Source organism: Harpia harpyja, chromosome Z (genome assembly GCF_026419915.1).
Source record: "Harpia harpyja isolate bHarHar1 chromosome Z, bHarHar1 primary haplotype, whole genome shotgun sequence".
Lineage (NCBI taxonomy): Eukaryota > Metazoa > Chordata > Aves > Accipitriformes > Accipitridae > Harpia > Harpia harpyja.
Genome location: NC_068969.1, coordinates 112,381,943 through 112,397,286, shown reverse-complemented (window position 1 = coordinate 112,397,286; position 15,344 = coordinate 112,381,943). Strand labels below are relative to the sequence as shown.

Genomic DNA, 15,344 nt, shown 5'->3' with positions numbered 1-15,344 from the left:
ACACGCTGACATGAAAATAAATAATACAACTTATTTGGTACAGGCACTTTATACCGTGTTCTTAAAACAAGTTTTAATATTTCTTCTCCTAATGAATGAAAGTATCTCTGTCCCTAGACTGCTGTTGCTGCAGAGAGACACAGGTATGTTCAGCAGAGTCCTGCATTGGTCTGCACTTCTAAACCACTTCTGGTTCAGAGCCTTTCACCATCACAAGCACAGAGTAAAATGTGGTGGAGTATAAAGAGTTGCAAGTCCATTCCCTCACTGACTAGGGACCTGATCCTGGAAGACCCTCAGGTCTCTCTAATATTCTCTGTACCTTCCAGAATAAGCAAGGAATCCCAATTTTTTAGCATCTTTTCCTTCTATTTACCACTCGAATTCTCTCCCATTTTCCCCTGTTGTTGCGTTTGGTTTCAAAGTGATTGTGAGCTGCTCAGTGCAAATTGTGCATCTTAGTCTTGGTGATGTGAAGTACTCAACAGTCCCTCAAGGCCGGTGGGAATGAGTTACACAGATTTTCAAACAGCCCAAGGACAAAGCTGCCTTTGGAATTCTGTCATTCTAACTTAGTCCAAACATCTCAGCCCCAAAAACTTGTTGTGATATTGGTATGCATGACCAGGCTACGCTGCTGGTGTGGCCATGGCTTTGGATCATTCACTGTATTGGCATGGTCTAGCTAAAGATTTGCTCGGAATTGAAAGACAAATCCCAGTGCTCTGCTCTCAAAGACCAGCCATACGGAAGACTCAGTACTGGATGAGTTTATCCCAGATTTTTACAACATTGTTCTTGGAGCCCTTGGAAATCTGCTTGTGTGCAGGTTTTCCAAGGCAGCTGGATGTGCAGGATGCTTTCTTCTGGCCAGTCACTGATACTAAAGGAGTTAAAGGTTGCTGTGAAAATCTGGTGCCTAGCAATGTCTGGGAATGAAGCTTTAGGAGGCGGCTGTAACGAACCCAAAAGAGCAGCAGACTTTCATGGGCTCATTGGGATTTTTCCTCTGGCTGCTCTGTCCCTGCTTCACTCCAGAGCCATTGCCCTGAACTTTCCCCACCGCCTCATCCGTGCCGTCCTGCAACAGGTCTCGAGAGGCTGTGTGCAGTCTCAGAGGGGCTTTGGGTTTGGACAAGGGCAGTCAAGCTGGCAGAGAGGGAATGGGAAGGCAAGTGTTATATTCCCATTCACCTCACACCCCAAGAATCTGAGAATTAATGCATCCATTGTAGACTTGAATTTCCCTAGTGGTTAACTCTAATTTTCTGCAGCTGCACAGACATTAGTATAGTAATAATGCTCCTAATAGCAGTGATGGCTGAGACAGATAAAAAAGATCACTTGCTTTGGGGGGGGGGGGGGGGAAGATACCACAGATATATCACCCCAGATGAACCTGTTATTAAAAATTATTTTCTGAGCAACCCTAAATATCCTAATAATTTAAAAACAAAACCAGTGAAAACTAAAGACCTCATTTGCCTAGTAACAACAAAAACAACACTTGTTCTGAAAATAATGAACTGCAGGTAGCTCTTTTATTTAACTTTTTATATACAGATAGCTCATTGGAATGACTGATTGACTGACTGAGTTTCATACATCAGCTGGGATACATAATTATGCTTTTAAGTCTGCCTCATCATTAATTGCCCAGGTTCTTTAAGAGGGACACATGCAGTTTCTTGGAGAAGTTTGCACCATCAGCATCCTTTTGCTGCTGATATACCTGTAGGAACATTGTTTGCTGCTCTTCACGGCCCTTGCCGGATTCAGCTCTCGGTGGGCTTTGGCTTTCCTAACCTCATCCCTGCACACTTGGGCAGTGTCTCCATATTTCTCCAGGTCCCCTGTCCCTGCTGCCACCTCTAGTATTCTTCCTTTCTCCATTTAAGTTTTGTCAGGAGCCCTTTGTTCATCCATGCAGGCTTCCTGCCACTCTTGTGTGGCTTCCTGCTCTCCAGGGTGGCCCATTCTTGAGCTTGGAGGAGATAGTCCTTGAAAATCAACCAGCTACAGATGTAAGCTCCATCTGTTGGGTCCTATGTATACAAACATGGAGCTTTTGCAGTTTAAGGAGATGGGAAGCAGAGAAACAGCTTGATACGAATAGTTGACTTAGATGTGGATTCGTGAGGGAAGGAGTGCTTGAATAATACATGTGGGTGTTTGCGTAGCTGCATCTTTCATATTGGCTACGAAGCTTTGGATAGTCGCTTCTAAGCATTGCAACAGCAGCGGAGGCGTTGGAAAGGTGGAGGAATGGGCCTGCAGAGATCAGCAAACTAGCAGATAGAGATCAATGGAATGGAAGTAGAGTAGTAAGAGACTGGACGTGTTTTCATGTAGGTCAGTTCAGTCTACCTTGCTTGCTTTTGGGACTGGCAGTGTCCAGCCTTCCCTCATGCTCAGCAGCTGATGACATGAGCTTCCTTGCCCACATCAGCTGCCGTGTACGTTGATGTCTTGCCTGTTGGGCAGCAACGGCATGAACGATTTCACAGCTCCCTCCATTCCACTGCAGCAGTAGTTTGTGTGACGGTGTATGTAGTCAACACTCTTAGTCCTTCATCACTGGTTAAAACACCCGATCGGGGTCTCTCCTCTGAAGAAATCCCCTTTAACAAGCAGGTGGTTTCTTGCTGACTCTCACAGGTGGGGCATGACGGTGCTACTCCCGAGAGCTGCTGGCTGGTGGAAGAGCTCACCATAGTCGTGCCCACCAAAGGCGTCATGTATAACTTTGTCTGTAAGTGCTGGCTGGCCAGAGACAAAGGTGATGGACTCACCTCACGAATCCTCAACATCCTGGATGCGGACTGCGTTAACGTTGGCCTCAAGGTAGGCTCTAGGCTCGTCTTGTATCTTTAGCTGTTGCGTGGCCCTGGGCTGATATAGGTTGTGTGTCAGCACTTCTCACACTTTGACTTCTGCGTGTGGTTTGAGCCTTTTATTTGCAGAGGGTTTCTTTGTTATTTCTTTAGCAAAACTTTTAGGAATGGTTTAGCATCATTGCCACTTAGAGCGCTATTTAATAATGCTGGCTGGATGCAGCCATGGCATAGGCAGAACAAGAGGGTAAGGCAGAGCAGGTAGGACACGGTTCAGCAGCGTGTCCTCATTTTGTCACCACACCTGGAGCACCCACTGCCATCACACATGGAGTTGGAGTAGCTGCAAGGTGAACACCTGGGTGCAATCTAACTCCGTTGTGTTTTGTTTGAGGAGATACTTCTAACAACTCATCAAATTAGAGTAATGGAGATCTTTTCATCTCTGCACAGTGTGGCTACATATCAGCTTTTACGATATGGGGTACGGAAACTGAATTCAGTTAGAAACTAATAATAATTGGAATTTGTTAAAACATGGAGACATTGGTAAGCTTGATCTTTGAAATGAATAACTGATTAAAGTTGAATAAGCAATGAAAAAAACTATATAGTCTTTTCCTCCATATATATGAAATTTGAACTAATATGTGCTATGCCATATTTCAACCAAGTACAAATTGGAAAGCTGAGCTATGCTGATTTTAGATGTAAGATTTATAACAGAAATAACAGTCTGGATGAATGGGACAATAATACTGTGTTTAATACCTGTATGGCAATTTAAAATCTCTATAGATGTGTTTCTATTTACAGTGAGGTTACGCTTTCATAGTACATTAATTTTTATTTATGCTGCTCTTGATTCCCAAGCTAAAGATATTCTCCTGAAATCTTTCTTGTTCCCCAGACACACTAAAATGTGATAACATTTTTAGCATCTGTGAAGGATTCAACAACTCAACGCAGGTTTCACTGGTAGAATTGACTGAAGAGGGAAAAAACCCCTCCCTCAGACTGAATATCAAGCTTAAAACCTAATCTCTTAAAAACTTCCTATCAGTTGTTTAACCTCCCGGATAATGTTTCAAGCTCCTATTGGTGACCTGATGGCTTGCCCGTAGATTGAAGTGGATGTTAATCAAGACTTATGTTCAGTTTTCCTTTAAAAGCCCAATCCTGAATATTTATTTTCATAAGCATGCCAAAAATAGACACATCTAACTAATTTTTTTCTATGGTGTTGGACCAGAAGCTTACTGAAAGGTTTGAAGGAAATCAGGGGAGATGCTTGAGACATGAAATCAGAAGTTGCTCATTTGACTTTCTGATCAGTCTCCTAGTTGAGGGAATTTGGGACTGTTCCCTCGTAAACAGCTGTAGTTAGAAACTGATTTTAAATTTTTTTTTTAGAGTTCAAAAAGGCTAATACATTTAACATCTTTGGGAAAGTTAATGCTTTTTTGTTTTGCTTTTGCTTGACTCTTGCACAGCCATACGTACCCATTTCAATTTAATTTTCTTCTTGGCTTGATATTCCATTTTTGTGCTTTAAATTGAGTATTTGCCTTCCCATATGTAGAGAAACTAGTCAATGTCCACCACAGTCATTGAAAACCTTTAATGCATTGGTAGAAGAGGTTTTTTTCTCCTACCTATAGCAAATATGATGCTTTGCTATGATTTAAAATGTGCATGGATGAATATGTGATGGACAGGTTATTCAGAATTGAAAAAACATGAAAAATAATTTTTCTATGATGATATTCTTTTGCACTGTTTATTTATGTGGCAATCAAAATTCAGGCCAATAAAATTTGCCTAGCAGTGCACTATCTGAACAAAGTTTTGTTGCGGCTGTTTCTTGATATCCTTCCACCTCTTAAATCTAGAGGTCTTGTTACCATAGGTACGATCTTGAAAACGTCTAAGTGGCTGAAAAGTCTTAATGCCACTGACAGCCACTGGGACTTGCACGCTTTTGAAATATTTTATTCTGAACCTTACTATTCACATGTCAGGAGAAAAGAGCAAAGTTAGGCTAATAGTGAAAATGATGCAAAACATCTTTTCATAAATTGGCATACCTTTAATGTACGAGATCTGGGAACACTCTGCATTCAATGCAGAGGTGTGTGTCCCACTGGGAAATAGGATAGCTGCAGTTTTCTGCTGTAGAGGGTGTTCAGATGTATAGAATTCAAAACTATTAGCGATGTTGGACTAAATGTTGCCCAGATAGACACCAAACACTTTGGGGAAACATTTTGCGGTCAAGGGAAAGAAACGTTTGTGACTTTAGGAAATGTTTTTTAAAAACAGCAAAAGTTTGGTGCGGTACGGAGGTCTGGAGTGTTGGGAGGTGGCCGGGAGGAGATGCCAGTAGCAGAGGGTTGGAGATCTACCCACTGACATGAAGGTTGTGACTCCCGCGGAGAAGCAGTTTACCAGGTCTTCCTCACTCCCCAAGCATATGGTTGTCAAAATGAATGTGTCTCTCTCTCAGTCTATCTAGGCTGAGAAAATCTGCAGAAAAAGTCATAGATGAGGCAAAGAGGAAGGTCCCGTAGCAAGTTTCAATCTCTAACTTTGCCTCTAAGAACCACAGCGTGGAGAGAAACCAAGAAGCCGTGTTGTAACCATTTCTGGCAAAGAAGTAAATCTCTTGCAAAGCCTGTCTAGCCTTTTGCCCAGGCTTTTGCCTGGGTTAAGGACAGCTGTTCGAATAAGATCTTCTGATTGTTTCAAATTCTCACCAGATCCTCTACGAAGTCATGGTTGTGACTGGAGACATCGAAAGCGGCGGTACCGACGCCAGTATTTTCATGACTGTCTTCGGATCCAATGGGAACACTGAGGAGATGCAGCTGGAAAAAAATGGAGACAGGTACAGTAACTTTGTCATTTTTGCTGGTTACAAGTGGAGTGATAACAGATTCTAGCATCAAGTCAAGAAGCGCTTGAAGCTTTGATCATGCTCCCACTGAAACACAAAGATAAACTCCCATTGACTTTATAGGTTCAGAACTGGGCCCCTTGTAAGTGTTATTGTAATTTATTTAGCAGAGCAGAGTAAAGGAGAGCACTGTGTAGCCAGGGAAACCATCCTTTGTCACTTGTAGAAGTTTTGTTTACCCTGTTTCTCAGTGGCTTTAGGGTTAAGTATTGTGAACAAAAATATGAATTGTGAAGTCCTGCATCGGCTCCAAGAGGAACTGTGGACGTTGCCTGAAACCACAGGTGCAATTTCAGCAAAACACATCTTTTGTGGGAAAATAAGTAATTTAGTTTAGACATTATTTAATGGGGATACACGAGTAACTGCACAATGAAAGAAAGACAAACCAAGAGGCACACACCTGCCTTGGGAATTGCCTGTGATGAGAAGGTGCTGACTTTCCTCCGTCTGCTCCTCCCGTTCGCTGAGCTGGCCAGATGTCAGCCAGCTTGGTCCAGAAGCCGCAGGAGGGATGCCAGAACCAGAGCTGGTAAGCTGAGGGCCCTGCTGAGAAGTAGGCTTCTTAGCTCGGGCTCTGTGCCATGCTAATGTAACCGCGCGCTTTTGGAACTGGAGCTGGCTTGTCTGCAGCTGGCACGAAAGGGACACACGATGACATCTGTCTGCCCAGATGTGGCCTTACGGTGCAGAGAGATGGAAACGGGCTGAGAGCTGCGTGGAGTGCTGCGCTGCCTGCTCTCATTTTACTAAAAAGGTGAAATCTCATGTTTTCTTCAGCAGAACCAGCTAACAAACACTGTAACCCTAGTCTGACGCCAGCGCTTCTGTAAGCCAAAAAAAGCCACGTGCCACCGATTCATTTCCTAACGCTTTCCTGTTCCTTTCTAGCACCAACCTCGGTACAGAAAGTTTTGGATGCTCAAGAATGAACATGGCACTAACCATCTTTTAGAGACTGCTTTAATCGGGCTTAAATTTAATTAATTGACTACCTCTAATCTTATTCAGCAAAGCAGCTGCAGAGCATCAGGAGAGCTGGAGCGTTTGGCCACACAGTTCGAGTTCAGCTTGCTGAGGTGACGCTGGACTTTTCCCCCAGCCTCCTGGCGATGCAGTTCCTCCGCCGCAGCTTTGCATATCACATGTGGGCTGGATAATTGAATATAAGGCTCCCTGCATAGAGGTGTTTGCTCAGGGGATGTTTTACTTGCAGCTGTCATAGCAGAGTGGGTGTCTGGGCAAGCGTGTTCAGCTACGCTTGAAACTTTCATGGGTTTAGTTAGTAACAAGCACGAGCCTTGTTTGCTCTGAAAAAAAAATGCAGCAGAGGTGCTGCTGACTAAAATCTCCATGAGAAACATGGCTGAGTCTCACAGAAAACCACAGCTCTTGGACCTTCTCTCCATCACAGAGAGACATCCAATGTGTGGGGCAATGCACCTGCGTTACCAGCATGTCTGGCTATCGGTGACATCCCCCTTCCAAGACCCCAGGCAATCCCAAACTGATCTGTCTCCCACTATTTTAAGCCCAACATTCAATTCTAGTAGTTGGGAAAATGGACCATGACTGTTTGTATTGAAAAGTAAAGCAGACTTCACATCAGGGTACATCAACCAAAAACCTCTACAAGGGACCAAGACATCTCCAGCCCATCAAAAGAGGGTTTGCAGTTTTGCTCCACCTGGCCAGGCAACTGATATCCCTAAACTATGTGGCCTATAAAAAACCATCAGATTAGTCTATATGGGTGGGATGGATAATCTCTGATATAAGGATATGAAAATGAATAAAGGAGAGCCACACAGTTTGTATGTTATTAGTTGCTTGGGTTGTGTTCTGCCGATAGCAGATCTGCAAAAGGTGTTGAAAAACTCATTGGGGCTGTATAAAGAAGAAAGATATGTAAAACACAGCTACTAATAAGTTAATAACCCCAGGATGCTGTGCTATTCTTTGAGGATGTACTGGCACATCTCTGCTAGCTGGAGGTGCTCTGTATCACACCTCCAACAGCACAGAGCTCTCATCATCTCATTAGCACCCTCTGCAGAGGACATGCATGTCCCCCAACACGTATACTGCTGGTTTCCACCCCATTCCCACCAGTCTTCATCCAGCTGTTAACAGCACAGGCTTTCCCGGCTTTTCTTTCGCATGGAAATCGCTCCAGCCTTTGCGCCAGCAGCGAGGGGTGCAACCACGTGGTAAAAGGCACTTCGTCTTTATTGGGGCCATCCAGTGCCAATTCACTCACAGCAGCTTAGTGCATTACGAAGAACTGTTTGTCTAACCTGCCGCAGATTTAAGGCAATTTTAGCTACATTACTGTTATTGCCAAGACCTCTGGGCAATAGAAATATTTATAAGTGCAGGCATGGGTAGGAAAGCTTAATGAAAACCCTCAGATAAATGCTTCAGTGTCCTGGAAAAGGAATAGCAGCAGTCAGCTTGTCTGGGTACTTGTTCCCTTCTCAATATTTTTCAGGCTTATGTTCATGTTCATATAAATTAGGGATAGGAAAGAGCTCTTGGGTCACCCAGTTTGTCACTTTAGCAATTGCTTCCCTCTAGTACAATGGCTTCTTGGAAGTAGCAGGTGAGTATCAGCCTTACAAACTGTAAACAGGGCATTTACTGAAGATAAATAATGGTTTATTTTGCTAACAGACTGTTTAGCTTAGAGTTGCTCAGCCTGGCAAGGATCAGAGCGAGAGATTTCTTTGAAGCTTTGTAGGTAATAGTGATTGTAATGAAAACTGATCATAGGATCATGGGATAATTTAGGCTGGAAGGATCACACCTTTTTCTTAAATAGATGTGGAAATCAATCCAGTCCAGGCACAAAAGCACATTCTCTTTCTCACAGTAAGACAGGCTGTCTTGGTATCCGGTGCCACAGAAAGACAAATAACAAGAGGGGAGTTTTTCAAAGAGCAAACATAACCCTTAATAACTAGAAATGGACTGGGACCAAACCCCCCTATCCAAATGCCTCTGGGAGTGCAGGGAAAGCAATGCCTGGATGAAAACTGAGAGGCTCGAGCCAATCCCTATTGCTAACATCTGCAGTTTTGCAGGCTCAGATAATGGTGTGAGGATAATCACATTCATGCTGCAGGGTGTAATCTGAGCAGAGGTTGGTAAAGAAATGTTTTTTTCTCCATATCCTGGCACTGCACAGCTATAGGAGGCTGAGTACATTGCCAGGAACGAGATATCGTCGTTTTGGATTATTTATATTATGGTAGTGCCCACAGTTTGCGGAGCTCTCCCCAAACCTCTCGGCAGACTCAGGTAACTTACTCCCAAGGAGAAGTTTGCACGAAGGAGGAACCTCAACAGCAGACTGGTCGTGGTGGTGCTTGGTAGACCCCCTGGATTTGGCTGCCCTTCTACTTAGCAAGGGTTGGATTTCCATCTCCAAGCCCACAGCAGTTCTGCCAGAGTATTTGGAGGGCAAACCTGGAAGATACGCTTGCTCTAACAGAGTAATACTGAGCCTGAGGCAACACTTTCACTGGAGTAAGGCTTTCTTCCTAGCATCATTGATGCTAAGAGGGAGGTAAGGTAGCTGCGGTCCTAGCCAGTGTAATATCTTCTTCAAGAAGCATATGTTAGCTGTTTTTCCCTTTTTCCTGCTTTCTGCTGATTGCTATGGATGAGCAGCTCCTACACATCCTTGCGCCTATATACAGCAGCCAAGCATAGGGTAAGATCTTCCGTGCAATGTTACACAAACCCACCCCGGTCCTTACCAAAGATGGAGCTAGTTTGCAAATCCAAATTCCTCAAATTCAGCAGGAGAGTGCGGGACGGTCAGTTTTGGTTCCCTTCTAACACAATTTGCCTGTGCTTACTAAACTTAGGCGCTGGGCTCTGACTTACAATTAGGTTGCCGTTTTTAGCTGAGCTGCAGCAACTGTCTATCACCGCGGCAAATGCAAAGTTACGTGCTGCATCTTAGCGAAAGAAGATTAAGTAAAATTGCTTTGCCTTCTAGTTGGGGTGGGCTAAGGGGCAGGCACGTGGGCAGATGCCAGGAGGAAGGCGATGTGCAGAAACCTGACTGCGTCTCTATTGTTCTGGTTACAAACAGTGATAATGTATGCTACAGGCTGCCTGGAACGGCTCCAGGTGCCTCGTATGGGCTTGATTTTCCAGGGGAGGAGGAATCCCTGTCAAATCTGTGCGGAGCTGTCTTGCCAAAAACACAGTAGCTGGTGATCGCAGGACAGGAAAGCTCAAGTCCAGTAAAGTGCACTCATAAACTTTTAATTTGAGGCTGTTGGCAAGATGCGAGTTGCAGCATGGACAGGGGATCGAGAGGCAACGATGCTGTAAAGCAGCGGGAAACCTCCTCAGTCTTTCAATCCCTCCAGGTTTGAGCGAGGCCAAGAGGACAGTTTTATTATGGAGATCGCCGATATCGCACCCCTCAGGAAGATGAGGATCCGGATGGATGGGAAGGGGACTCGCCCGCACTGGTTCCTGGAAAGGGTAATGCACTTCACATCGCGCATTTCTTTCCAACCTGCTTGTGTTGAAGCCTCTCAGCCTTTGAGAAAGAGGAGAAAGGCTGCCAGTGACTGGCTTTTATTAATTTCCTACATTTTTCCATTTGGGTTCTCATGGGTTTTTCCTGTAGGAATTGAGTCAAAAAAAGAAGAGAGCAAGGGCAAAGCTGTGCTGTAGGGCTTTACCACAGTCTCTGCTGTTAGATCTCACTCTCCTCCCCCCTGCAAAAGTGCTTTGGCTTGTCACCCAGGGCACCTGCAGTATTTTCTGGTCCCTGGGATGTATCTCAGCTCCTACAGACCTCTGCCAGGCTCTGACCCTGTGGGAGAGTGGATTCCCCTCTGTCAGGCAGGGACAGCTAGCGTGGGCCTGGGCTGGGTGGGACATTTCCAAATAATCCATCCTTTCAGGTGAAGCATCCCATCTCTCCCCTTCCCTTCTCCCTCTAGCACACAGGCAGATTTCTTTCTTTTCTTGTTCGTACAAGTAAGGTGTCATTTTCTTCTTGCATTTTGAATAGAACATGCAAAATGGCTCAGGCCGCTTCTGTTGATTGCGTTTTTCCCTACTGTCCTATCTTGCACAAAAGCACAGTGCTTGCCTTTACCTCCTCTACCAAACCACCAGCTCCTTGTAAGGATCGCTTCTATTTGGGCAGTTAAATGTAGTTTGCTTGTTACTGGTCCCTATAATTATATTTCTAAGATAGAGATGGATCGATGTGCTGATTCCACACCACCAGATATGATTAAGGGAGTAACACATCTCTGCCATGTTTATTTAGCATGTTTTTTTCTGGAGTAGGTATCACGCTGGACTTCTGTATTGTGACTTTTTTATGAGAATAGGTTAAGACCCAATAGCTTAACCCATGGTCAGAAAGAATAGTGCACGATTTTTTTTATTGAGTCCTTCATCCTTCTCGACTAGTCTGAAGCTGTCCTTCTTTTTCCCATAAATAATGTGTTTCTAAACACTGGTCCTAGGCGACCACCAGTGTCCAGTGAAGAGATGAACTGCTCTTCACCTCCATTAGCATAGTCTAAAAAGCATTTCAGTACCTTTTTTACTTGAGCATTACCACTTTTAACTTTTTTCTCGGCAACTCTTGTGCAGCTTTCCAAAGCATTAGGCCTCCAGCATATATCTTCAGAATAGATGCCACAGACACACAATTTTTCTCTCTGTGCCTAAGGAATAACTCAATCTGTTCTCTGATTTGATTCAGTCATCTTGGTCAAACTCCCTTTGCCAGTTCCCCGATACTTTCCCCTGAGTTTTATAAATCATATTCATATAAAATGAAATCAAATAAAGCTTATTCATCCAGAGACATTCCAGATCTTGCAGTCATGAATTAGTAATAGCTCAAAGGCAAGGGACGGCGGCATCTTTAGTGGCAGGCAGCACCTTCCCACCTTCCTGGTCCCAGCTCTGCCCAGTTGTCCTGCCCGCTGGACTGTCCCACCCAAAGCAAAGCTTTCCCAGGGAAGTGGGCAAAAAAGTCTCTCATTTGAACCCATCCAAGGGGTTTATAACCCTCCAGAAGCAACAGGCGGACCATGCATGCAACTCTTTTAGACCAGGATTTTAGAAGCTTTTGAGAATTGTACCCATAGTTTCTCTTTTTCTTAGAGAAACAGAGCATGGAAGATCTTCTAACTCCAGTGATACTTCGAGAACTTTATTTATTAGTTTTCTTTCCCACCTTCCCTGCAAAGGTAAACATAACATTTGCATTCCCAGGCAGAGAGTGAGGACAGGAGCGCTCTGGAAGAGGGGAGGAAGGATTTGTGTTCTCTGATTTGTATTCCAGCCTTGAAAACTTATGTAGCCTGGTGTGAAATGAAAACTGATCTGAGCCCATTTCCATTTCTGTCAAAAGTGCATATTAAAACTGCATAATGAAATACTTGTGGGGGTAGTGCTAAACTCTCAGACAGATGGTTCACAGTTAGTGCTAACTAGCACAGTGAAATGAGAAGCTAGATTAAGCCATCAACCCCGTAATTAACCATTTGTTGCTCCATTTATCTACAGGATTTTCTCAGTTTTCTTGTTCTATTAAAATAACAATAAATGATCTTTTTAATTCTCTTCGGTCTTTTTGTAAACTGTTGCTGGTCATAATTTATACTGCTTTTAGTTTACCAGAAATAGAAATGCATAAATACCAATTAAAATGCATGAATTATCAATGATGTTGTACACAGCCAAAAGATTCAATTTACAAGCAGGGAAGTAGTCATATTTTTTTTCTGTCTAGATAAAATACATTGAAACTTCATTCAGAATCTCAGTGAAGTAATGAACTTGGTGCCAAAGATTCAAACTGCACCAAAAGTGGGAATAAGTTTTAAATGCTGATACCTAGCCCTCCAGAGGGAACAAAATTTGTTTAGTGATGTGTTGGACCAGAATGAATATTATTGATTGTTGCTATGCACAGAAAGACATACCGAAAACTCTCCAAAGCTGAACACCACTTTCCGATCTCACCACTGCTGGGAGAGACTTAGAGTTTGGATATTTTCCTCTGACCTAATGCTGAATCTCATGTTCTTCCACATCAAGCTACCATGACACTGCTCTGTGTTTCTGAAAAATCAGAGAATAGAATCATAGAATCATGGAATCATGGAATCACAGAATGGTTTGGGTTGGAAGGGACCTTTGAAGGTCATCTCATCCAACCCCCCTGGCATGAGCAGGGACATCTTCCACTAGATCAGGTTGCTCAGAGCCCTGTCCAACCTGACCTGGAATGTGCCCAGGGATGGGGCATCTCCCACCTCTCTGGGCAACCTCTTCCAGTGTTTCACCGTTTCATTGTAAAAAAATTGTGACTTCTAATTAGGAAACTTATCTAAATGCATGCTTTGGAAACTTCCTCCTGAGACAGCTGGTTCCTCAGTCCACACGATGATTTCACCTGCTGCCCAGTGTCTTAGATACAAAGCTGAAAAGCTAGAAATAAGAAAGGATGAAAGCTGTCTGAGTGAAATAACAGGAATTGTGAGACTGTTGAATTCTGCAGAGTTGCTTCCCTCAGAATTTTAATGTTACTTTGTGCTGTCAAAGCCAGGCAGATAAGAAGCTGCCTTAATGAAGCACTAATTGCATTGCATTCAAATGTCACAAATAATCCTGAATGTGGGACTCACTCTTTATTCAGTTCTTTTTCCTTTATATAAAAGAGATTAAGAGAATTTGAGACAATTCATTATATAGCTGAAGCTGACTGTTATTCTTTGCAACAGAGCAAAGTCTTTTTGTTTTACAGTCAGAGGACCCTGTTTTTAAGTGAAAGACTAGAGACATGCAACAGAACCATAAAAACCTGTGGTTGAGTCTTTGAAGATGAATTCCAGGATGAAGGTATTTTGGCGTTAGTGGGGTGTGAGACCCTGCAGAGTGTGTTTTACACTGCAGCTGGGAGAAGGCTGGGTAGAGGTAAATCAAATGATCGGACAATGTCAAACCTTTCTGTTACAGCATACAGCGCACAATTAATTTCAAGTTGCTGGTTTAAAGTTCCTGTCAGCTACGATATTTGCTCAGCTAGAAAGCAAATGATCAACATTTTATTCATATACACTGCGCTTACTTTCTTTTCATTGTTTATAGGTGTTCTACAGCCCAGTTGAAATCCATGCATAATTAGTGATAAAGTTTGAGCTTAAACGCATGCAGATTGTCCACAGCAAGTTCCAGGTACCCTAAAAAATATTTAGTTGCAATGTAAAGTAGCAGTCTCATTGCCAAGCAGCAGATAATTTTTCTGAGAGGAACAGACAGAAAATAAAAATACCCTCAGCTCAGCTCCCCGAGATGACTTTCTTGACCCTCACAATCCAAATCAACATCCTGCATCATCCTGTGTGTGTGTGTGCAACACCCACAAACATCTCCTTGTAGGATGGCGTTCATTTTGTGCTGTTTTAGTCATCGAAAAAGCTATGTTTGGCTTTCACCTCGTCTACCAAACTATTTAGGCCTCCTCTGTAGTTAAAAGAGAGATGAATCTGAGAGAGGGAGAGATGCCTTGAATGGTTGTTTACCTGCTCCCAGCTTTGTTGGGATGCGCTGCTTCCCTGGTGATACCCAGCCCTGACCATTGACCGTAGGGAGGACCGAGAGGATGCTCTTGGGCTGGATGCCCGGCGTTTAGGCGATTCATGCTAGGTAAGGTAGGCAACGTACCCACGTAGTGACTGAGCAATCAGCCTGCCACAGGTGTCCCGCTAACCCCATGTCCCTTGCTGTGATCTCCCCTGAGCAAACGAAGCTCGTAAAATGAATCTCTGCCTCCTGTCTGCTCCTCTCTGGAGCAGCGTCCCAGAACGAGATAGCAGAGGCTGCTCTCCCTGTGCTAACCGCTTACATGAAGCTGCACACAGATGAAATCACTCCTCCTGGGTGAGGGGCTGGGGATGGAAAGAGAGGGCATTTTGCTCCAGCAGTTTTAGTAGCCAGACAGTTTTTCCCAGACAGCATCTGGTGCGTTGGGCATGGGCTGGTTATTTGTGAGAGGTCTGATCTCTCTGCCTGCGAGTGCACTCCAGCTGGCAACTCTAATCTGCTTCTACCCCCCACTGCTTTCCTGACATTTCCCTGCGAGCTTTGCTCAGGACGTTTCGGTACTAACAGTGTCGCTGTCATTCCCAAGCAGGGCAAAGGTAGAGCTGGCTGAACATTTTCCAGCAAAGAGTTTATGCACCAAGGGGAAATAAAAGGCATTTTCAGTCATCCTGAGATTATTCAGGATTCAAATTTGCAAATTTTAGCCAAAGAAAAGTTTCTAGGTTGGAATCCTTAGAGGATGTAGACATCGTTCACGCATCCTTGAGGGAGGAGACTTCCCAGCAGAGAGGGCACCAGCTGGGGTGGTGGAGACCTGATTTCTGCTTGGTTCAAAGCAAGGATTTAATTCAACCTCTCTTGACTCATAGAGCAGTTTTTTGACCACAAAGTAATAGTGTCACTGGCTGTGAAAAAGCAGCTTTTTCTAAAAGTGGGACAGCTTCCACAGC

General features: G+C 43.9%; 1 protein-coding gene across 1 annotated transcript in view; it reads left to right on the top strand.

Annotated features, from left to right (window-relative positions):
• The window catches only part of LOXHD1 (lipoxygenase homology PLAT domains 1), a 142,392-nt gene that overhangs the window by 101,728 nt on the left and 25,320 nt on the right, over window positions 1-15,344 (top strand). The window contains exons 33-35 of the mRNA XM_052778530.1: window positions 2,659-2,844; window positions 5,594-5,721; window positions 10,176-10,293. Coding sequence (XP_052634490.1) covers window positions 2,659-2,844; window positions 5,594-5,721; window positions 10,176-10,293 — 432 coding nt within the window. The remainder of the gene's footprint in view (window positions 1-2,658; window positions 2,845-5,593; window positions 5,722-10,175; window positions 10,294-15,344) is intronic.